Raw genomic sequence first — 24744 nt, forward strand, 5'->3', positions numbered from 1 at the left:
TGAATAGAACTTTGGAAAATTTGTGTCCACCACAAGTTGGATAGCCTCCAATTACTTAAAAAATTTTCTGATGAAAGCAGTAGTGATATTAATGAATGTGATTTTTAGGTATGATTTGTCAACATTATGGAAGATCTCCATAACTAAGTGATCCAGTATTTTCCAGATGACCAACGCATGTTGTTACCAAATCATGCACAGATAAAAGATCCATTCAAAGTGCAAGATAGACGAATGAGTTGTATTTTTTTTAACATCTTTATTGGAGCATAATTGCTTTACAATGGTGTGTTAGTTTCTGCTGTATAACAAAGTGAATCAGCCATATGTATACATATATCCCCTCCCTCTTGCGTCTCCCTCCCACCCTCCCTATCCCACCCCTCTAGGTGGTCACAGAGCACCAAGCTGACCTCCTTGTGCTATGCAGCTGCTTCCCACTATCTATCTATTTTACATTTGGTAGTGTATATATGTCAATGCTACTCTCTCACTTCGTCCCAGCTTACCCTTCCCCCTCCCCGTGTCCTCAAGTCCATTCTCTACATCTCTGTCTTTATTCCTGCCCTGACCCTAGGTTCATGAGAACCATTTTTTTTTTAGATTCCATGTATATGTGTTAGCATATGGTATTTGTTTTTCTCTTTCTGACTTACTTCACTCTGTATGACAGACTCTAGGTCCATCCACCTCACTACAAATAGTTCAATTTCGTGTCTTTTTATGGCTAAGTAATATTCCATTGTATATATGTGCCATATCTTCTTTATCCATTCATCTGTCGATGGACACTTAGGTTGCTTCCATATCCTGGCTATTGTAAATAGAGCTGCAATGAACATTGTGGTACATGACTCCTTTTGAATTATGGTTTTCTCAGGGTATATGCCCAGTAGTGGGATTGCTGGGTCGTATGGTAGTTCTATTTTTAGTTTTTTAAGGAACCTCCATACTGTTCTCCATAGTGGCTGTATCAATTTACATTCCCACCAACAGTGCAAGAGGGTTCCCTTTTCTCCACACCCTCTCCAGCATTTATTGTTTGTAGATTTTTTTGATAATGGCCATACTGACAGGTGTGAGGTGATACCTCATTGTAGTTTTGATTTGCATTTCTCTAATGATTAGTGATGTTGAGCATCCTTTCATGTGTCTGTTGGCAATCTGTATATCTTCTTTGGAGAAATGTCTATTTAGGTCTTCTGCCCATTTTTGGATTGGGTTGTTTGTTTTTTTGATATTGAGCTGCATGAGCTGCTTGTATATTTTAGAGATTAATCCTTTGTCAGTTGCTTCATTTGCAAATATTCTCTCCCATTCTAAGGGTTGTCTTTCCATCTTGTTTATGGTTTCCTTTGCTGTGCAAAAGCTTTTAAGTTTCATTATGTACCATTTGTTTATTTTTGTTGTTATTTCCATTACTCTAGGAGGTGGGTAAAAAGGATCTTGCTGTGATTTATGTAATAAAGTGTTCTGCCTATGTTTTCCTCTAAAAGTTTTATAGTGTCTGGTCTTACATTTAGGTCTTTATCCATTTTGAGTTTATTTTTGTATACTGTGTTAGGGAGTGTTCTAATTTCATTCTTTTACATGTAGCTGTCCAGTTTTCCCAGCACCACTTATTGAAGAGGCTCTCTTTTCTCCATTGTATATTCTAGCATCCTTTATCAAAGATACGGTGACCATATGTGTGTGGGTTTATCTCTGGGCTTTCTATCCTGTTCCATTGAACTATATTTCTGTTTTTGTGCCAGTACCATACTCTCTTGATTACTGTAGCTTTGTAGTATAGTCTGAAGTCTGGGAGCCTGTTTCCTCCAGCTCCGTTTTTCTTTCTCAAGATTGCTTTGGCTATTCGGGGTCTTTTGTGTTTCCATACAAATTGTGAAATTTTTTGTTCTAGTTCTGTGAAAAATGCCATTGGTAATTTGATAGAGATTGCATTGAATCTGTAGATTGTTTTGCATAGTATAGTCATTTTCACAATATTCATTCTTCTAACCCAAGAACATAGTATATCTCTCCATCTGTTTGTGTCATCTTTAATTTCTTTCATCATAGTCTTATAGTTTTCTGTATACAGGTAGTTTGTCTCCTTAGGTAGGTTTATTCCTAGGTATTTTATTCTTTTTGTTGCAATGGTAAATGGGAGGGTTTCCTTAATTTCTCTTTCAGATGTTTCATCATTAGTGTAGGAATGCAAGAGATTTCTGTGCATTAATTTAGTATGCTACTACTTTACCAAATACATTGATTAGCTCTAGTAGTTTTCTGGTAGCATCTTTAGGATTCTCTATGTATAGTATCATGTCATCTGCAAACAATGACAGTTTTACTTCTTCTTTTCCGATTTGGATTCCTTTTATTTCCTGTTCTTCTCTGATTGCTGTGGCTAAAACTTCCGGAAATATGTTGAATAATAGCAGTGAGAGTGGGCATCCTTGTCTTGTCCTTGATCTTGGAGGAAATGGTTTCAGTTTTTCCCCATTGAGAATGATGTTGGCTGTGGGTTTCTCATATATGGCCTTTATTATGTTGAGGTAAGTTCCCTCTATGCCTACTTTCTGGAGAGTTTTTATCATAAATTGGTGTTGAAGTTTGTCGAAAGCTTTTTCTGCACCTATTCAGATTATCATATGTTTTCTATCCTTCGATTTGTTAATATGGTGTATCACATTGATTGATTTGCATATATTGAAGAATCCTTGCATTCCTGGGATAGACCCCACTTGATCATGGTGTAGGATCCTTTTAATGTGCTGTTGGATTCTGTTTGCTAGTATTTTGTTGAGGATTTTTGCATCTATGTTCATCAGTGATATTGGCATGTAGTTTTCTTTTTTTGTGACATCTTAGTCTGGTTTTGGGATCAGGGTGATGGTGACCTCATAGAATGAGTTTGGGAATGTTCCTCCCTCTGCTATATTTTGGAAGAGTTTGAGAAGGATAGGTGTTAGCTCCTCTCTAAATGTTTCATACAATTCGCCTGTGAATCCATCTGGTCCTGGGCTTTTGTTTGTTGGAAGATTTTTAATCACAGTTTCAACTTCAGTGCTTGTGATTGGTCTGTTTATCTTTTCTACAATTTCCTGGTTCAGTCTTGGAAGGTTGTGCTTTTCTAAGAATTTGTCCATTTCTTCCAGGTTGTCCATTTTATTGGCATATAGTTGCTTGTAGTAATCTCTCATGATCCTTTGTATTTCTGCAGTGTCAGTTTTTACTTCTCTTTTTTCATTTCTAATTCTGTTGATTTCAGTCTTCTCCCTTTTTTAATCTTGGTAAGTCTGGCTAATGGTTTATCAATTTTGTTTATCTTCTCAAAGAACCAGCTTTTAGTTTTATTGATCTTTGCTATTGTTTTCTTCATTTCTTTTTCATTTATTTCTGATGTGATCTTTATGATTTCTTTCCTTCTGCTAACTTTGGGTTTTTTCTGTTCTTCTTTCTCTGATTGCTTTAGGTGTAAGGTTAGGTTGTTTATTTGTGATGTTTCTTGTTTCTTGAGGTAGGATTGTATTGCTCTAAAGTTCCCTCTTAAAACTGCTTTTGCTGCATCGCATAGGTTTTGGGTCGTCGTGTTTTCATTGTCATTTGTTTCTAGGTATTTTTTGATTTCCTCTTCAATTTCTTCAGTGATCTGTTGGTTATTTAGTAGCATATTGTTTAGCGTCCATGTGTTTGTATTTTTTACAGTTTTTTCCTGTAATTGATATCTAGTCTCACAGCATGTGGTCAGAAAAGATACTTGATATGAGTTCAATCTTCTTAAATTTACCAAGGCTTGATTTGTGACTCAAGATATGATCTATCCTGGAGAATGTTCCATGAGCAGTTGAGAAGAAAGTGTATTCTGCTGTTTTTGGATGGAATGTTCTATAAATATCAATTAAGTCCATCTTGTTTAATGTATCATTTAAAATTTGTGTTTCCTTATTTATTTTCATTTTGGATGATCTGTCCATTGGTGAAAGTAGGGTGTTAAAGTCCCCTATTATGATCGTGTTACTGTCAATTTCCCCTTTTATGGCTGTTAGCATTTGCCTTATGTATTGAGGTGCTCCTATGTTTGGTGCATAAATATTTACCATTGTTATATCTTCTTCTTGGATTGATCCCTTGATCATTATGTAGTGTCCTTCTTTGTCTCTTGTATTAGTCTTTATTTTAAAGTCATTTTTTCTGATATAAGAATTGCTACTCCAGCTTTCTTCTGATTTCCATTTGCATGGAATATTTTTTTCCATCCTGTCACTTTCTGTATGTGTCCCTAGGTCTGAAGTGGGTCTCTTGTAGACAGCATATATACTGGTCTTGTTTTTGTATCCATTCAGCCAGTCTGTGTCGTTTGGTTGCAGCATTTAATCCATTTACATTTAAGTAATTATCAGTATGTATGTTCCTATTACCATTTTCTTAATTGTTTGGGTTTGTTTTTGTATGTCTTTTCCTTCTCTTGTGTTTCCGCTTAGAGAAGTTCCTTTAGCATTTGTTGTAAAGCTGGTTTGGTGGTGCTGAATTCTCTTACCTTTTGCTTGTCTGTAAAGGTTTTAATTTCTCCATCGAATCTGAATGAGATCCTTGCTGGGTAGAGTAATCTTGGTTGTAGGTTTTTCCCTTTCATCACTTTAAATGTGTCCTGCCACTCCCTTCTAGCTTGCAGAGTTTCTGCTGAAAGATCAGCTGTTAACCTTATGGTGATTCCCTTGTATGTTATTTGTTGCTTTTCCCTTGCTGCTTTTAATGTTTTTTCTTTGTATTTAATTTGTGATAGTTTGATTAATATGTGTATTGGTATGTTTCTCCTCGTGTTTATCCTGTATGGGACTGTCTGCACTTCCTGGACTTGTTTGACTATTTCCTTCCCCATATTAGGGGAGTTTTCTACTATAATCTCTTCAAATATTTTCTCGGACCCTTTCTTTTTCTCTTCTTCTTCTGGGACCCCTATAATTCGAATGTTGGTGTATTTAATGTTGTCCCAGAATTCTGAGACTGTCCTCAATTCTTTTCATTCTTTTTTCTTTATTCTGCTCTAGGGTAGGTATTTCCACTGTTTTATCTTCCGGGTCACGTATCTGTTCTTCTGCCTCAGTTATTCTGCTATTGATTCATTCTAGAGAATTTTTAATTTCATTTATTGTGTTGTTCATCATTGTTTGTTTGCTCTTTAGTTCTTCTAGGTCCTTGTTAAACATTTTTTGTATTTTCTCCATTATATTTCCAAGATTTTGGATCATCTTTACTATCATTATTCTGAATTCTTTTTCAGGTAGACTGCCTATTTCCTCATCATTTGTTTGCTCTGGTGGGTTTTTACCTTGCTCCTTCATCTGCTGCATATTTCTCTGTTTTCTCATTTTGTTTAACTTACTGTGTTTGGGGTCTCCTTTTTGCAGGCTGCAGGTTCGTAGTTTCCATTGTTTTTGGTGTCTGCCCCCAGTGAGTGAGGTTGGTTCAGTGGGTTTTGTAGGCTTCCTGTAGAGGGGACTGTTGCCTCTGTTCTGGTGGGTGGGACTAGATCTTGTCTTTCTGTTCGGCAGGGCCGCATCCAGTGGTGTGTTTTGGGGTGTCTGTGAACTTAGTATGATTTTAGGCAGCCTCTTTGCTAATGGGCAGGGTTGTGTTCCTGTCTTGCTAGTTGATTGGCATGGGGCATCCAACACGGAGCTTGCTGGCATTTGGGTGGAGCTGGGTCTTAATGTTGAGATGGAGATCTCTAGGAGAGCTCTCGCCGATTTATATTATGTGAGGCCTGGAGGTCACTGGCGGTCCAATGTCCTTAACTCAGCTCTCCCACCTCAGAGGCTCAGGCCTGACACCAGGCCAGAGCACCAAGACCCTGTCAGCCACACAGCTCAGAAGAAAAGGGAGAAAAAAAGAATGAAAAAGAGAATAATAATAGATTTTAAAAATTATTAAAATAAAAAATAAATAATAAAAAAAAAGAAGAGAGCAACCAAACCAATAAACAAATCCACCAGTGATAACAAGTGCTAAAAACTATACTAGGATAAACATAAGAATTAGAAACAAATCAGTCTCAGACAGCAAACCCCAAGTCTACAGTTGCTCCCAAAGTCCACCACTTCAATTTTGAGATGACTCGTTGTCTATTCAGGTATTCCACAGATGCAGGGTACATCAGTTGATTGTGGGGATTTAATCTGCTGCTCCTGAGGCTGCTGGGAGAGATTTCCCTTTCTCTTTTTTGTTCGCACAGCTCCTGGGGTTCAGCTTTGGATTTGGACCCGCCTCTGCATGTAGGTCGCCTGAGGGCATCTGTTCCCACCCAGTGAGGATGGGGTTAAAGCAGCAGCTGCTTCGGGGGCTCTGGCTCACTCAGGCCGGGGGGAGGGATGGGTACAGAATGCGGGGCAAGCCTGCAGTGGCAGAGGCCAGTGTGACGTTGCACCAGCCTGAGGCGCACCGTGCGTTCTCCCGGGAAAGTTTTCCCTGGATCACGGGACCCTGACAGTGGCGGGCTGCACAGGCTCCCGGAGGGGAGGTGTGGATAGTGACCTGTGCTTGCACACAGGCTTCTTGGTGGCGCAGCAGCAGACTTAGCGTCTCATGCCCGTCTCTGGGGTCCACGCTGATAGCCATGGATTGCGCCCGTCTCTGGAGCTTGTTTAGGCGGTGCTCTGAATCCCCTCTCCTCGTGCACCCCAAAACAATGGTCTCTTGCCTCTTAGGCAGGTCCAGACTTTTTCCCAGACTCCTTCCCGGCTAGCTGTGGTGCGCTAACCCCTTCAGGCTGTGTTCACGCCGCCAACCCCAGTCCTCTCCCTGGGATCCGACCTCCGAAGCCGCAGCCTCAGCTCCCAGCCCCGCCCACCCTGGCAGGTGAGCAGACAAGCCTCTCGGGCTGGTGAGTGCTGGTCGGCATGGATCCTCTGTGCGGGAATCTCTCCGCTTTGCCCTCCGCACCCCTGTGGCTGCGCTCTCCTCCGTGGCTCCAAAGCTTCCCCCCTCCGACACCTGGAGTCTCCGCCCGCGAAGGGGTTTCCTAGTGTTTGGAAACCTTTCCTCCTTCACAGCTCCCTCCCACTGGTGCAGGTCCCATCCCTATTCTTTTGTCTCTGTTTTTTCTTTTGCCCTACCCAGGTACGTGGGGAGTTTCTTGCCTTTTGGGAGGTCTGAGGTCCTCTGCCAGCGTTCAGTAGGTGTTCTGTAGGAGTGGTTCCACATGCAGATGTATTTTTGATGTATTGTGGGGAGGAAGGTTATCTCCATGTCTTACTTCTCCACCATCTTGAAGGTCCTCCCTGACGAATGAGTTTTAACATCAAGGAGTTTGAAAAGTTCATTGATATAGTTTTCAGATTCCATATTGCAACTAACCAAGTTAGTCTGATATATTATCAAAAGTTAATATCCCCAATTATATAAAAAGTCTGTTAAGATACTCCTCCCTTTTCTAACTGCATACATATTTGATTCATAAATTTCAATCAAAACAACATATCTCAGCAGATTGAAGAAGCAGATATGAGAATCCAGCTATATTCTATTAAACCAGCTGTTAAAGAGATTTAGAAAAATGTAAAACAATGCCATTATTCTCATTAATTGTTTTTGTGTTAGAGAATATAGTTATTTTTTATATAACAATTTATGGTAACTGGTAATGTGTTTGTTATTTTTAAGTGAGTTAATATATATTTTTGAAATTTCTTGGTTTTAATTTCTCATGTGGCCGGTATTGGTAGGTATCACCCACCTAAAAAGTGCTCTTTGAGGTCCTCCTCACTACATTTTGAACATGAAGGGATCCTGAGGTCCAAAAGTTTGAGAACACAGCTCTCAATGAAATACACATTGGTATATTTTATTCCTGAAATTGTTCCTTGCTTCAAAGAACAAGCCCAATTCCCTCCAAGATGTACAGGAACTTATCATGAAGGAGACAATAACTAAATCTATCAAAGGATGTAGACGACAGCACAGGTACCATACTTGTTAGTGCTGTCACTGTAGCTGGCTAGGGTCCCCCCCAATCTGATTGGGTGAGCATTGCTCCATGAACAAGCATCTGAATTCACCCATCCATGTAACAGACAGTTGTTCAGGGCCTCTTGTTTTCCAGAGACTGTGGTAAGTGGTAGGATCAAAATAGAACAAGACAGTCGCTTCTAGGCAGAATGTGGAAGTTAAGATGAGTTCGTGCCTGTCTGTGACCGCCACTGGACATCTGTGATGAGAAAACATTTGGGGCCATGAGATTATAATGATCCATTGAGAAGAAAAAGGTCCTGAAAGGTCAGGAAAATCAAACTTTGGACTAGTCTGAAATGCTAATAACACTAGGAATAATTGAAGTTTTTTATTTAGCTTGGGTGACTTGCCTGCAACATATGTTTTGAGAACACACATATGCATAACATGTAGGTTTTCCCCCTTCAAGAAACTTGCAGGCCAGTGGTGGTAACAAAGTGGAGTTAAGAAAGTTGTGTTTGGGGACTTCTCACGGTGGTCCAGTGGGTAGGACTCCGCACTCCCAATGCAGGGGACCCTGGTTCCATCCCTGGTTGGGGAACTAGATCCCGCGTGCATGCTGCAACTAAGAGTTTGCGTGCCACAACTAAGAAGTCCTCATGCCACAACAACGAAGAGCCCGAGTGCCGCAACTAAGACCTGGCGCAGCCAAAAATAAATAAAGATTAAAAAAAAGAAAAGGAAAGTTGTGTTTCAATAAAGTGAGGCAATCATATCAAATGCTGCACAGATGTCAAGTAGGTAGGTCATAGGTAAAAGCAGCACCAAGCGGTTGAATTTTCAACGTTGTGTTAAGGAAGACAAGTTACTGCTTAAGAAAAAGTCAGATAAAGCAGTGAGATGGAATGGAACACATTATAATAGTTTCCAAAGATAAACAGCAGTGAACTCAAAGAAGAGGCTCTGGTTTTCTCTAGGCTGTTTACTGTACAGCCTTTAATTCACTATTAGGGAAGAGAGGATCCAGGAAACAAAAAGGCTTGGGAGAAAGAGCACCAAATGTAGCCTTTCCCTGCCTTTAATCAGACTGAATAACAAGGGCAGGTGTAAAAAGCAAGATTATTGGATCCAGAGATGGCAAAAGGGAGAGAAACTGTCTTTCTGGCCCTCACTGGCCACCCTTATTCCTTGCCATGAGATAAGGAAAGAATATTCCTTCTCCCAGTAGCTGGATGGTTACCTTCAAGTCTTAGATCATAATACAGGCAGTGGGACTGAGCGATAAGAAAGGACAGTGCAGGCTAAGAAAAGGATGCGTCTCTTTTCCGCTTTTCCCAGAGCCTCAGTGCACGCAATTCATTTATCCTCTGTCATTTAGATAGAGTTAGGTGTTTCCAGAGAAAACTGATTTCTCAGAGGATAAGTTTGAGGTTCACAGTGAAATATAAGGAGTTTAGGAAATAGAGAAAAAAATCAAGTCAAAAGCACAGGAGCCAAAAAAAGAGGGAGGGCAAAAAAAAAAATTGAAGTTCTCCCCAACACCTCCTCCCCACAATGAGATTGTCCCTTTTACAAGAAAAGGACCAGTGGCAAAGTCGTTTGCCTTCCCCAGGGAGCAGGCAAAAGGCTTTACAAATAGGGCTTAGTAAATAATACCAACCAATGCTGAGGATACACTTAAAAAAATAGTTTGAAGCAAAAACCCAAGATGATAAGATAAATAGCAGAAACATTTTAAAGGATGGGCTCCGCTCTTTCTGGCATCGTGATGCTCTGTTTAGGGGAAGGGAGACACCAGGAAATAACGGGCGGCTCTGGTCATGCTCTCTGGTCCATGTGGAGCTAAAGGGCACCCGCTGATTAGACAAGAGTTAGTAAAGGTACTTGGCGTTTTCTACATGGGGCTCCTTATTTCCTCAACTGGTGGATTTCTCAGTGGCTTGTTAAAACTCTGAGGTGCTGTGACAGCTCCTGGACTGATTCAGACCACTGAATCCGACGAGTTGAAGCAGAATTTCAAATGCTGTTAACAGAGCAGTAGGTTGTGCATAAAGGTAAATTAATTCACCAGTAATCTCCCTTTTCTCAGAAACATGATTCCGGTGACGGAGTTCCGGCAGTTCTCTGAGCAGCAGCCCGCCTTCCGGGTTCTGAAGCCGTGGTGGGATGTATTTACCGACTACTTGTCCGTGGCCATGCTGATGATCGGGGTGTTCGGGTGCACTTTGCAGGTAGGTGCCTGGACTCACGTCAGAACAGAGCCAGGGCAAGACACTAAGCCGCTGAAACCTCTTAAAAAAGAGTGTGTGATTTTTAACCATGTGTATATTAGTTGCTCTTCTCTACTTACGTGTGGTGTTTGTAATCATGGCAGGGAGCCTGAAGCCTAATTTCCCAAACTTTCCTAATTAGGTAAATATGGTACTTGTAAGATTTAACTGAGCCCAGAGAGCAGTTGACTAGAGTCAAGTAATATTTGATGTCACGAACATCAAATATTCGAAGGGAGTCCTTTATCTTTCAAAGTTGGTTTTATATCCACAGCAAAATGTAGACTATAGCAAAATATAGTATGTATAGCCAGAGTGCCATTTATATTGTTAAAATGGAACGTTTTTCTTTACCTCTTATATTTACCCCTGATAAGATTTTCTGGAAGGACTGACATTTTGATGAGACATTATCTTACCCAATGCTTAGTTCTGAATTAAATTGTAACTGAACCATAATTTGTTCTATATAGATACTGTGTATTCATATATTGAATCCAGATTTTTTTGCAAACCTATGTATCAGGCACCATACTTTGAGGACATATATACCTATAAACAGTTCATATCTAGGGGGAAACTAAACAAACAACAGAAAAGGTTATACTGTGCTAGAGGCTTCTGAAAAGCTCTATGCGAGTCCAAAGGAAAGGAACAAGAGAAATGGTTGTATTAAAACTTGAGAACCAGTCAGGAAAAGGGAGCTGGGGATGAAGAAAGTGCCAGGAAGAGGAAGGAAAGCTCCAAGTCATGGATGTGAGAAAGGACATGACGTCTCTAAGAAACAGTCATTAGGACTGACACCCTTTGGGTGTCATCAGCGTGAGAGTTGAAGCCATGCCTTGGAATGGAGTCACCCCAGGAGAATGTGGTTGGCGAGATGATGTCAGGAATAACAGTAAAGAGTGAATGAATGAAAAGGAGGCTCCTCTCAAGAAGGCTGAGGAGGGGCAGCCATAAGGATGGGGGGAAACCAAGAGAGCAGAGGGGCTCAGGTGTGGTCAATGATGGCAGGGGGTTCAACTAACTCATGGGCTAAGGGGAGAAAAGCAGCAACTAGGGCATTAGAAATCTTAGTGTCACTGGTTGGAAAAGTGAATGGGAGTTAAAGGCTTATGGAACTTTCAAGTAGATCATCTGAGAGGAAGAGGAGCCAGGAGAGAGGGAAATAGCTAGAAGTGGTGCAGAGTAGAAATAAAGACCTTTTTAACGTTGATTTTAATAATAGTTATCATCTAGTGCTTCCTACGTGTCAGGCACTCTTCTGAACACTTTACACATGTTTTAAATCATTTCATCCTCATGCCAACCCTAGGATATACTATTATTATCCCCATTTATAGATGCAAAACTAAGGCACAGAGAGATTAGAGAAACTTCCAAGGTGATTAGCAAAACCCTTATTGAAATCCAAGCAGTTTGGCCCCAAAGTCCCTATCCTTAATCCCTAACACCATGCTGCTTTTTATCTGTGGGCTGAAAATATCTCGCCCTCCTCCCCCCACCAAATAAAAAAAGGATGCCAATGAAAAACTAGAGTTTGAAAGAGAGAAAGGGCATTAATTCATTCATAAATAAAACAAATAGTTGTTGAAGAATCTACTGTGTGCCAGGCACTGTTCTAGGGGCCAAGCATTATCAGTGCAGGAGGAAAGAAATAAAAGACAAATATCCCAGCCTTGTAGAACTTAAATTCTATGGGGGAAAAAACAAGCAAAATAAGCAAAATCAGTTGATAAATTATATATGTTAGAAGGTAATAAGGACAATGAAAAAGAAAATAAAGCATACGAGGATGGTAGGAGGTCACAGCAGGTGAGATTAGGAGTTGTGGTTCTCAAATAGGGTGGCCTCACTGGGAGGTGACTTTTGAGGAGGGAACTGAAGTGAAGTCAATGCGGGAGCAGGCCTTGCAGATGTCCCGGGAGGAGCCATCCGGACAGAGGGAACAGAAAGAGCGAGAGACACGATGAACAAAGCAGTCACAGGACCCCTCCCCTTCTGCAGGAGAATTTGACATTTGGCTTTCTCAACTTTCTAGCTCAGCTTCCCTGGGAGCCTGATAAAGGTAGAATGTTAACTGTGTTACTAGGCAACATTGCTTATGGCATAAATGGCTGCTGATTGGTCAACTGCATCTGGGCTGGGAGAATGATAAGCGCCGGTAGGAAGCCATAGATGGGATTTCTGTGATTGTGGTGACACTTGTAACTGGCCATGTCCCTTGATACATGCAAGGTGTATCTATTGAGTTACAAGAGCTCTTGGCTCCTTTGGAGCATAAGGCATTGAAGCCAGAGTAAATCCGGAATCTGCCTACAGTGGATCTCTTTTTCGTGCACCTGAGATGATCGTGGAGAAGCTTGGGGAGAGACTAGCTCCTGGGCAGCGGTGTGGGCCACCACACAGGCAGTTGTGAAGATTCCCCCAAAGGGAGAGAGTCCGATGCTGCCTGGCTGACAAGCTGTGACTCCAATCCTCTTTCTTTCCAATGATTCTGGTACCAAATGAGGTTTATGATAATACTATAAGTTTGAATGTTGAGATGATCCTAGGAAGACCCCTGGTGATGTCACAGGCCTGAAGCAGGGGTATTCCTTGCGTGTTGAGGGAAAAGCCAGGTGGCCAGTGGGCTACAGCAGAGTGAGAAGAGTGATAGAAGAATGAGGGCTGAGAGGTAACAGCTGCCGGATCATGTAGGGCCTGGAGGCCACTGTAAAGGTTTTGTCCTTGCTCTGACGAAGGTGGGACATGTTTGGAGGGTTGGCGTTATCCGACTTAGGTTTTGACAAGACCACTCTAGGTGTTGAGAATACAGTATGGGGGGCAAGAGCGGAAGCAGGGAGATTACTGAGAAGGCTAGTGCACTAATCCAGGGAAGACATGAATCAGATGTCTTGGACCAGGACTGAAGCCGTGGTTCTGGATATATTTTGAAGGAAAAACATTAAGACTTGCTAGAAGATTGAACTGAGCGTGAGTGATATGTATGAGAGAGAAAAAGAGAAATCAAGAATGACTCTAAGATTTTCAGGCCCGAGCCACTTGGAAAAAGTTTGTTTTTGAGCATGTTAAGTTTGAAATATTTTAGATATCCAAGTGGAGAAGTAAGCAGTTGGATATAAGACCCGGTAGTTCAGGGTAAGAGAAGAATGGTCATCTTCAGGAGGAAGGATGTGATGGATCCAGGATCCAGGTGGGATTATCCTTGATTTGGGTGGAGGGGGTACCTTCCACAAGGATAGTAATGATGGCTACAGATGCATTTTATTGCAGGAGAGGAGAGGCACAGTAAGATGGGAGTGTGTGCCTTGTAGCTTCTGTGAAATAGTAAGTGACACATCTGCTGAGAGATTGTGAGGTAAGGGAGGTAGCAGGATGTGACAACAAGGTAGGTAGTGGAGAAGGGCGAATTTTGGAATGGCAAGTTTGGGAAATAGCAGAGAGAGGTGACATAGATCTGCAGGAGGACTCTCCGTCTGTCTTTATTACTGTGCCACGCACAGCACCAGCACTGCCACAGGACCTGCTTATGAACAAGCACAGGAGTCGTTTCTCCTTTTGTTTTTTTTAATTTTTAATTTTATATTGGAGTATGGAGTCATTTCTCTTGTTTACTTATTCCATAATAGGATGAAATGCAGAAAAGAGAAACCACACAGAGCATCTATAAGAACTAGTAGCTAACTTGGAACAAAATAAATGAAAATGGTAGTGTGGACCTATGAAAATGTCTATGATGAACATCATTTAGGGATGTGGCCACAGTGAGTTCAGAAGGGGATTCAAGGACAACTTAAGCATCTCTTCCTGAGCCCTGGTCAGAACCGTCTTCCCGGAGCACAGCTCCCGTCACGTCTCTCTGCTGCACAGAAGCATCCCACTGAGCACCCTGCCCAGCACGCTCAGTACCTGCCCCTCAGATGGGTGACCTAATCCGGACTCTTCACACACAGGCCTGTTCTATCCTTACAGCCCTTAAGAAGAATATGGACGCCAGTTGACTGGGTACAGGAAGTGTAGTCTGAGATGTCAAGATTCTAAAAAATGTGAAATACCCCAAAGGAAGATTCCATCAGAATATGAAGGTTACCAGGCTCAGAATTCATATGGGGTGGACCATTTGTTCAACAAACATCCCTAAGCACCCGAGATACGTCAGGCATTATGTGGGGTGCTCGAAACACTGAAAGAGAAATACAGTACAGCCCCTGCCCTCAGACTGCTAATAGTCTACAGACTGTACAAATACAGGAGCAATGCCATTTGGTGTGTAAGCGCCTTTATGGTGGTAGATTTCAAGAGCATTAAATATGATGACATCTCAGCTACTGGAAGTTAGGGACTTGAGGAGGTGAATTTGAGCTAATTCTCAAAGAATGAGTATACAAAGCCAAACTATACATTTTTAAAAAGAGGAATGGAAGAAAAAATCAGCATAAGCAATAGACTTAGTGTGATCATTTCACAAAGCCCTCATTATGGGTCCTCATGGCATTTTCGGGGGCATCCTGCACTGGGTGGGGCATTCCCACAGAATCCAGGATGCTAATAGCACTCGCATTGAGTGACACTGGTAAGGAACCTGTGCTCCCTGTGTGTAGAATCCTTATGTACTTTATCTAGCTCCCAGAAGGACCCTTGGGGAGTAGATTAGTCCCATCTTTCAGGTGAGAATTCTCATCTGAAAGGTTAGGTAATGCCCCAAAGCCAAGAGGGATGCAGTGAGGGTTCAGATCTCAGGTCAGTTCTCCAGCATGTGGCTTTCACCCCTGTGCACCCTGCTATGGGATATTATGGAATCATTGCAATTGCACAGATCCTGTGGCCAAGTTTTGGCTTGTAAAACAGGATTTTAAATATAAAAACAAGTGCAAAATGACTAAAAGAGAAAATAGAAAGTTATAAAAAGAATTGATTTTCTGAATTACAGCTTAGATTCTCTACAAGATTATTCACTATACACCTGCTATTTAAAAAAAAAAACTTCCAACCTATAGTGAATATTAAAGAGACAAGAAATAAGATATAAATTACTAAAGAAAGTAAAACCACCCAGTATTCATATTACGAATGAAAGTAATGTTTCCAAGGGGGAGAATTTAATCTCTTATTTTAGCGCTCCTATGATAATCCTCTGAAATTGGTTTAATGACTGATAGCTTCATAAGCAAAAGGTTCTCTGTGAAGCTCAAAATCCTTTCCCATTTCCAAGGTGATCTTACAATAATCAAAATATGTTTTTATGCCTTGATTTTCCTTTTGTGAAATGAAAGTGCAGTCATTCTGATCTTACTTACAAAACAAGTTAACGCTTGGGGTTTGAAAACACGACAAAGCAAAATCTAAGTAGGGTTAGAAGAGCACTCTGGTGGTAAAATAGGAATCCAATAGCTTTTTGACTATTTTATGAATGGCTTCTTCCAATGGCAAACAATATTTCATTATCTCTTTATTCCTAAAAGATTGTGTGCATATAGGTTTAACACTATGTAGCTTTAAAGATACTGGGGGAAGGAGGAAGTTATCAGCTATCAATGGGGTGTTGATTCTTTCTTGCCCTGATGTAAAAGGATTAAAATCAACACTTGTGGGCTTCCCTAGTAGTGCAGTGGTTAAGAATCTGCCTGCCAATGCAGGGGACACGGGTTTGAACCCTGGTCCGGGAAGATCCCACATGCCGCGGAACAACTAAGCCCGTGCGTCACAACTACTGAGCCTGTGCTCTGGAGCCTGCAAGCCACAGCTGCTGAGCCCATGTGCCACAGCTACTGAAGCCCACGTGCCTGGAGCCCATGCTCCGCAACAAGAGAAGCCACCGCAATGAGAAGCCTGTGCACCGCAGCAAAGAGTAGCCCCTGCTCGCTACAACTAGAGAAAGCCTGTGAGCAGCAACGAAGACCCGATGCAGCTAAAAATAAACAAATAAATAAATTTATTAAAAAAAAAATCAACACTTGTCTTACTCATCTGACAAATATTTATTCATTTCTGAGCAAGTAGCTATTTTCAAGGCTGCCATGGAATAAGAGCATGCATAAAGAGCATTCCTTAGATTACATCAGAAAGAAACAAAGAAACAAATATAAACTCATTGTAAACCAGGAGAGTGTATGTATCCTATTTCTGTACAGTCACAGACCCTCAAGGACCCATAGCATAAACACCCAACCTTGTGCTGTAAATAAACAACATTATTCAGATACTCAAAACACTCAATAAAATAGACGAAATCCTGAAAGGTCAACACGTTGCTTCCTGGAAAAATAAGATTGCTTTAGATCTCTGCTCCGTGACTCCAGGTTATCTTATTATGACCGAATCCAAACCAGCCCATCATCAGGCCATTACCAAATATAGAGTTAACAGTTAGAAACCAGAAACAGGAACTGGAAGACAAGCCCCCTGGAAACCCTAGGGGACTGCTCTGTGACTGCTACACAGGAAAGACATTTCCTGCTTTCTGAATTAGGGGGGAAAAAAAGCCAAGAGAATGATTTCAATGACTTGAAACCACCTACCAAAAAAAAAAAATCCTTGTGTACTAAGCCAATCACCAGGAGCAAACTGGCCAGCAGGCTCACACTGGAGAAGAGTTTGGAACATCTGAACTGGTTGGTTGGAGTTAATCCCCGCTTTTATTTTTGGTACATACTCAACTGCTTCTCTGATTTAGACCCATCAGCATCAACGCCATGGCACATGGCCTTCAGCTGATAATGCTCACAGGCAGTTCACTGGAAAGCACAGGTGTTAAAAATTATAGACTGCAGAGGGATTTCAGAGTAGTTCATTTTGATAATGTGCCCTGAATCCTTGCTTCTATAATACCTCTCTCCCCCAATCCTCTGTCCCATACTAACCGGGATCTCTAGTAGATCTTTTTTCTTTTGCCAAATCTGAATTTACAGATGGAGACTCAGAAATTTGTACTTAGATTAGCCTATTGTTTAAGGTGAAATTCAGAATCCTGATGAAACAGCAGATAGCGCCAATGGGTAGGCTTAAAATGAAGACCTCATCTAAGATATGTTTTCTAAAGTTTCTATGTACCCACGACATGTCAATATTCTACTTCAGTCTTTGGGGAATATGAAACAAAAATCATTTGATGGTGAAAATAATTTTAAAGAGAAACCTTTCGCATGTCTGTAGGGATGGTGGTGGATGCTGTGAGAGAAACACTACTTCAAAATCCCTGTTACATCTAGTAACAAAAATATGCCTTAGTTAGGACTTCCTTGTTATGGTGGTTTATTCAAACTCATACTTTTTTCTTCCCTAGAACTTTATTTCTTGTCATCTATCAGCTTGACAACTTAATGTGCAGTGAATTCCTGGCCACAAGAATAATATATGAGTGCCTTTCACCTCACTTGCTTGGGTTTAACACGGGGCATGAATCTAAATGCTTTTCCTAGATCATCTGCTGCCGTCCAATGCCAGTCAGTGAATGGGGAACATTTCCTTTTATTTCACTATTATGGATTGTTATGACCATGTTGCCTATTGATTGTTTAATAATACATCTTTTCCCTCAAATAATAAAGCACTGACAGAGTACTGGAGTTTTTCCTATGTGAAGCAAATGAGATTTACTGTATATTTAGTCTCTGTTGTGGATCCTGTACTGTAAATCACCAAAATCCGTGTTTAAAAATCTCTGTTAAGTGGGTTTATCATGATATGGAGGGAGATAATCTTGTATTTCTAATCAGGACCCCTGACTTGGAGACCCTCCCCGATCCTCTCATCCTATCAGGCAAACAGATCCACTTGAATTCTGTCCTCGCTTGGTTCCTCTCCAAGGCCCCTCTTTCCCGTCTCCCTGAGAACACTGACCACATCTGGATCCTCCCAGCCATACAGTGACCCCGTGGTAAGGATTAGGCTAACACTGGCACTACATTTTAACTGCAAGGCTAGTAGGTTTCTAGGTTATATCTGGAGTCTTCTATGTAATATAAATAATGAGTGCTGCTCTTTTGTCCCCTATACTACTGTTTTCCTTTGTAAAATCCTGCATTTTTGTTATTTTATAATTCCTATTGTTTGGGGACATCTGGCCTTCATACAGTTTTTCTTTAAATCTAGTATTACTGTTTTGTGTCTAATTTTTAAACTATGAAATAAAACACTCCCAACTAGAAAGATACATACCAACTAAAAGATTTAACAAAAAATAAGATACCACTCAGAATGGCAACAAAAACTATCAAATATCTAGGAATTAAGCTAATCAAGAATACACAAAGACTTGCCTGGTGGTGCAGTGGTTAAGAATCTGCCTGCCAATGCAGGGGACACGGGTTTGAGCCCTGGTCCGGGAAGATCCCACATGCCGCGGAGCAACTAAGCCCGTGTGCCACAACTACTGAGCCTGCGCTCTAGAGCCCACGAGCCACAACTACTGAGCCTGCGCGCCACAACTACTGAAGCCCGCGCACCTAGAGCCGGTGGTCCGCAACAAGAGAAGCCACCGCAATGAGAAGCCCGCTCACCACAATGAAGAGTAGCCCCCGCTCACCGCAACTAGAGAAAGCCCGCGCACAGCAATGAAGACCCAACGCAGCCAAAAATAAATAAATAAATAAGTTTATAAAGTATAAATAAAAAAAAGAATACACAAGAACTTAAAAAACTTTAAATGCCTAGTCAATGACATATAAGACAATTTGAATAAATGGAAAGACATTGTATGTCTTTGGATGGCACAAACTTGATATTACGAAGATGTTCAGTCCTCACAAATTAGTTTATAAATTCAAAGCAATATTAAGAAAATTCTAGTTAGATTTTTTTTTTTTAGAAGAAACAACTTGGTGAACATATACCAACATTTATATGAAGAGTGCTCACTTATGGTGGTGAAGGGGAATAGAATGGTGTGAGGTGATAAAAAGAAAGAAAAGAAACAGAGAGGAGGAAGAGGAGATGAAGGAGATGGGGAAGGAGGGGCTTTGCAGGAACTGATAACATACTGTACCTTGAGGAATATGGAGAGTTCAGCCCTCTGCCCGGAGGGTCCCCAATCCCACCGCACACACAACAAAACACTTTGACTATATGAGCTAATTTCTTCAGAAGCTCCATCTAATTCTCATCCCTTTTCCAGTTGTAAATTTCTAAATCTCTGTGCAAATATTCTATTTCACAAGCAGGAAATTTCCTAACTCTAAATTTTACAAGTGGGTGAATTGTTAGCTCTAAGATTTAGCATCCTCTGTTTCAAAAACAAAACTCTAGTTGGAAGAATTACCTCTAATTGTTAGGAATAGAAACTTTATAAGGCCAGGCCTCGTCTGTAGGGTTCATTCCTGCACCCCCAGAATGAAAGACAATAGCAGTCCTGTGGGTCATGTGTAAGTGCTGACCAGAGTTCATTCTGTGGAGTGAAGGGATGAGTGAGTGAGGAAAAGTGGATGAGACATTTTTGGCATGTGCTAATGTACAGTGAGCATTTAACGGCTGTGGAAAGGGACTGAGACCTTTGAATTACAGAGATACTGTGCTAATTTCTGGGTATTTTACACCATAACTTAAGAGATTGTGACCAGCAGAAAAGAGAGACCAAAAACCCTTCTATGAAACCTGGTTGAAGGTATACATAGCCTAAAGTTGAGAAGATTGATGGGACTATGAGAACAGACAGCAGATGCTCAAAGAGCTGCCATGTGGAAAGTGCAGATGGTTTAAACTGATTCCACGTGTCCTGGAACACCAAATAGAACCAACAACAGAAGTTTTAGGAAGGAAGATTTTCGCTCAATACAAACTCAACTTTCAAAAAGTTAAGAACTTTCTGAAAATGTCGTGTTAGGTAGTGAGATTCCTATTATTGCAGATGCCCATGTAGAGAGTGAATAGCCTGGTGGAGGGGAGGCTACAAGGAGAATCCATGTGTCCTGAGAACCATGCGCATTTGCCTTTAACATATAATAAACAGTTCCAGGCAATGGGGTTAGGCAGTGATAAAAATGACAAGGCCCTGCCAAAAAAATAAAGATACATTTAGGGGCTTCCCTGGTGGCACAGTGGTTGAGAATCTGCCTGCCAATTCAGGGGACACGGGTTCGAGCCCTGGTCTGGGAAGATCCCACATGCCGCGGAGCAACTGGGCCCATGAGCCACAACTGCTGAGCCTGCGCGTCTGGAGCCTGTGCTCCGCAACGGGAGGGGCCGCGACAGTGAGAGGCCCGCACACCGCGATGAAGAGTGGTCCCCGCTCACCGCAACTAGAGAAAGCCCTCGTAGAGAAACGAGGACCCAACACAGCCAGAAATAAATAAATAAATAAAATTTTTTTAAAAAATAAAAAATAAATAAAGATACATTTAAAATATAATGTCAGATATAAGTGCTTTGTAAGGAAAAAGCAGTGTAAGGAGAGAGAGGGACAGGGGTCCTACTTTAAGTAGGGTTGTCAAGGAAGTCCTCTCTGAAAAAGTCACATTGGAGCAGAACTAAAGGAACTGAGAGAGGGAGGTATATGGGTATCTGGAAGAAGAACATTCCAGGCAAAGGAATCACAAGAGGCCAGTGTGGCAGATATAGAGACAGCACGGGGGAGTGTAGCCCCTTGCAGTGTTTTCTTGCTAGGATCCACTGTGTAAGGCTTGAAGTCAATATTGACCTAAATTGAGCATTAATGCAAATGTCAGCCTTCTGAGATTTAAGCTTCAGACTTGCCAGAGTTAAGACAAAGAATTTAATCCTGCAGTGTCTGGAAACTGGGACCTTATGAACTACCAAAACAATTAGTATTACCTCTTTGTTGACACCTAACTAACCACAGTGTGTGGAAGAAAATGTTAAGAATATATCTCATGGCCCATTCAAGACTTCAAGTTGCTAAAAGGCAGGATCTGTGTGTGATATATCTTTGTACCCACCTTTGTGTCTTAGACCTAACACTCAAGAAATGTGTGTAGAGTGAATGCATCAATGTGCTTCAGCAGCTCTAAGAATTCATTGACTCTTTTAATAATAAAAACAATTGTACAAACTGTAATTTAAAACTGGATCATAAACTGATGGAGGAAAGCTTTGTGTGGGATAATTAACGACAAGGTAATAAAAATCAGATCTCCCTTGCAAAAAGTAGAAAAAGCAGCCAGTAGCAAATGCTCTTTCTTTAGTAGTATCCGAGATTAACCACAGCACTCTGCAGAGCTGGATAGGAATACGAGGAGCATCCTCTCTAGAATAATTAGCATAAACCTAGTGCCAGAGAAGGGAGACAGGCCCTTATGCTTGAGCAATAAACTTGAAAGAAAAAGTGCTTTGAGGATGTAATGCAAAAATGTGCTAATAATAGATCAACAATTCCTGACTTGTATATGTTTTATGCCCTCACATGTTAGAAAACTACAGCCAAAGTTTGTGTATAAAAAAAAATCATGCTGTTATGGCAGAGAAACTTAAGAAACTATAGACATTGAGGCACCTCAGTAGAGCAAGTTACAGAGTCATTTCAGTGAGACCAATGAAGTATATTTTTACAAAACTGAGAATTTATGTTTTGGCCATATGTGGTTGTTTTATAATAAAGTTGAATGCCATGGTGAAAACCAGGCTTTTCTTACCCAGATGATTGCCCATTCATACAGATGTTGTATGGAGAAGTATATTTCGGGCATCCCCAGATAAACCACATTATGAGTGTTGATTGAGTTCTGTAACAGTATTAGTACTTGATCTTGTACCCATAGAATAGATTTTATGAACTGCCCCGAGAGTCTAAAAACCTCCATGTTGTTTTGTGGGAAAATGGTTTCTTCTTTCTAAACAACCAGTTTTCAAATGAACTTTTGAGGGCTTGCTTATGTTCATTAACTATTTAGTATACTTTAGTCTTTTGGAGATTTTTTAAAATTCGTTTAAAATTTAGTGGTTTCTGAGTAATGATGATATTTTCATGATATTGGTTTATTCTAAGAAGGTTACAGTCCTGCACTAGTTAAATTTCTTTTAAAAATAAATAGAATTTCAGAATTGGAAAAGAATTTAGAGGTGATTTAGTATAAGTTCTCATCCAGTATAGAAATCTCTTTTATAGCTTCCTTGACGGATTAATATCTAGTTTCTACTTGAGTATATTTGGTGATAGCAAGAAGTGTTCTGTTTAATGAAATTTTTGCTATGAAACTGCAAATAAATCAGCGCATATTTATTGAATGTTGACTAGGTTCCCAGCACTGTTAGGTATTACTGGGAATACAAAATAATTTAAGGCTCCATCTCTGCCCCAAAGGAGCTTAAGGAATAGTTGGAGAAGCAAAATAACACATTCATTCATTGTACCAGTTTATTCAGTATGCTATGTTATAGGCACTGTGCTAAGTTCTGACAACACAAAACTTGGTCTTGGCCCTGAAGATGTTTAAACTGTTGCAAAGATGGACATTCATATACATCCTTCTAAAACAGAAGATAATTGCTGCCGGGTGTGTGTGTGTGTATGTGTGTGTGTGTGTGTTCATATTGCAATGACCATATATTGCAGTAGCTGCAAAAGAGGAAGGATAGTTAAGTCTACCTGGGGAAATCAAGTTTCTTGATATTCTAGGTAGGATGGTTTAAATTATATTCCTGAAAAAAAAAAAGTGTTGTGGTGTGTTACAAAGAATAAGACTTGTGAGGCAAATGTCCACGTGGAAGTGTCTAGCAGATAAAGACTTTCAGCTTTTTAGTGTAACAGCACTTTATTTCTAAGAATAAAGGAATAAAGGCTTTTAAATGTACACTTGACTGTTCATCATGTAATAGCAAGTTTAAATCTTTAGCCTTCCTAAGAAATAAACTATGCTAACTGGCAATATTAGAGTTAGCTACTTTAAATTTGAGTTGGCATCTCCCTACTCAAGGTATATTAGTGTTAAGAGCTGGTGAGATTCTTTGCACCGATACCTAAAGCTAAGGCTGTGTAATCTTAAGTTCAAGTACATTAGCTTATGTTTTGGGATGTTGATGTTAAGTTTTAAAATGTTGGTGCTGGTTACTGGACTCATAAAATACCTAATGCATGATGAGACAATGTTGTAGAGATCCCTTTCTGAATCACTTTTGTGTATCATTGTACTGGTCAGTTGCTTAACTTAATATTTTTAGAAATTCTGCAGTATCAGCCACAAATCTTTTGTCTAATAAACAGGCCATCAGCTACATCATCATTTTACCTTGTAAGAAACCTCATATGCTCACTGGAAATATAAAATCTTGGTTAATTTTTATAATTTCGGCTAGGTCAAGTAAATTAAAGAGAAGAGTTAAATCTTTCCCCAAAGCTTCAAGCAGAAAACATGGGCTCTGCCATATGATTTTGGGTAAAATACTTGGCCTTTCTGAGCCAGTTGTATTAAATGAGTAGGATTGGCATCATTCCTACTTCACAGATATGAAAAAAAAATGATGGTAAAATAGAAATTTATTATTTTTAGTCTTTTAAACTATAGACTTCAAATGCCTTCTCTTCATCTGGGGCATTTCCGTATGTCACAGGTGTGATGAGTTGGGTCTCTGGCAAACGGATTGAGAGAAATCCGAGATCAAGGTCCACATGCCCAATTCTTCCCTCCCACAGCTATCTGCCTTCCTCTCCCAGAGGATCTACAGGAGCTATAGAGACAGAGGACAAGACAGACAAAAGAACATTTAATGAAAACTAAGCTCTGGCCCCAAACCTCACTATCACTCTCCTGGTGAGCTAGGCCAGAACTCAGATAAGTCACAAGGACTTCCTTTGCCTAAGTGCTGAAGACCTGGACCAGAAGCTGGAGAAAGCACAGGAAGCCTCCTTACCCTCTTTCCCTGTACTTGAATCTCTGTTTGCCCAGATGAAGAAAAGGGGAACCTGGGCAAGGAAGAGACAGGGTGAGGAAGCGGTGGGGAGGAGGAAATTGACTATTCTCCCTAAAGCCAAGAGGAGAGCTTGTGTGAGCTATCCTCCCCTGGCCCTCCGAGGGTATAATCCCCTTCCAAGAGGGAGGCAGCTCCAGACCCACCCTATCACATCAACTTCAAGGAAGAAGAGAGACTTCAAAGTGATGACTCCTAAGAGAAGCTCTAAAGAGAGACTCCAAACAAACTAATTCCAAGAGATCCCCTGCTTGAACTCAGAGCCTTAACCCCTTATGAGCACCAAGGTTTAACACTACTCCTTTAATGTTGCCACCTCTACTAGCCCTCCTTCTCCTAGAAAGAAGTAAGGAGGAACAAAGAAGAGTCTTGAGTCCTGCCCAGAGATCAGCGATCTAGAGGAGTCAGAAAAAAGAAAAAATCCATAACTGAAATTCACCTTATATGGTAAAAGATCTATTCGCTTGGAATGTGTGGAACCAAATTAATGGTATTTCTGAAGTCCAGATAGCTTAACTTCCAAAAAGCATAATGACTGGGAAAAAAAATTCTCCTACCATCCACCACACCTAAATGACAGATTATCATGACTCTTACCTTACCTGCAAGTCTTCTGTGATGTCATAACAAGGTACAGCTACCACAGCCTGGAAGTTGACATCATTCACTTGCTGAGTACTAG

At 40.7% G+C, this 24744-nt stretch overlaps 1 protein-coding gene across 2 annotated transcripts in view; it reads left to right on the forward strand.

Annotated features, from left to right (window-relative positions):
• LRRC8C (leucine rich repeat containing 8 VRAC subunit C) overlaps positions 1-24744 on the forward strand; it is an 89841-nt gene that overhangs the window by 46981 nt on the left and 18116 nt on the right. For both annotated transcript variants that reach the window (XM_036828681.1, XM_036828691.1), the window contains exon 2: positions 10025-10166. In XM_036828681.1, coding sequence (XP_036684576.1) covers positions 10029-10166 — 138 coding nt within the window. In that variant the 5' untranslated portion in view covers positions 10025-10028. The remainder of the gene's footprint in view (positions 1-10024; positions 10167-24744) is intronic.

Source organism: Balaenoptera musculus, chromosome 1 (assembly GCF_009873245.2).
Source record: "Balaenoptera musculus isolate JJ_BM4_2016_0621 chromosome 1, mBalMus1.pri.v3, whole genome shotgun sequence".
NCBI lineage: Eukaryota > Metazoa > Chordata > Mammalia > Artiodactyla > Balaenopteridae > Balaenoptera > Balaenoptera musculus.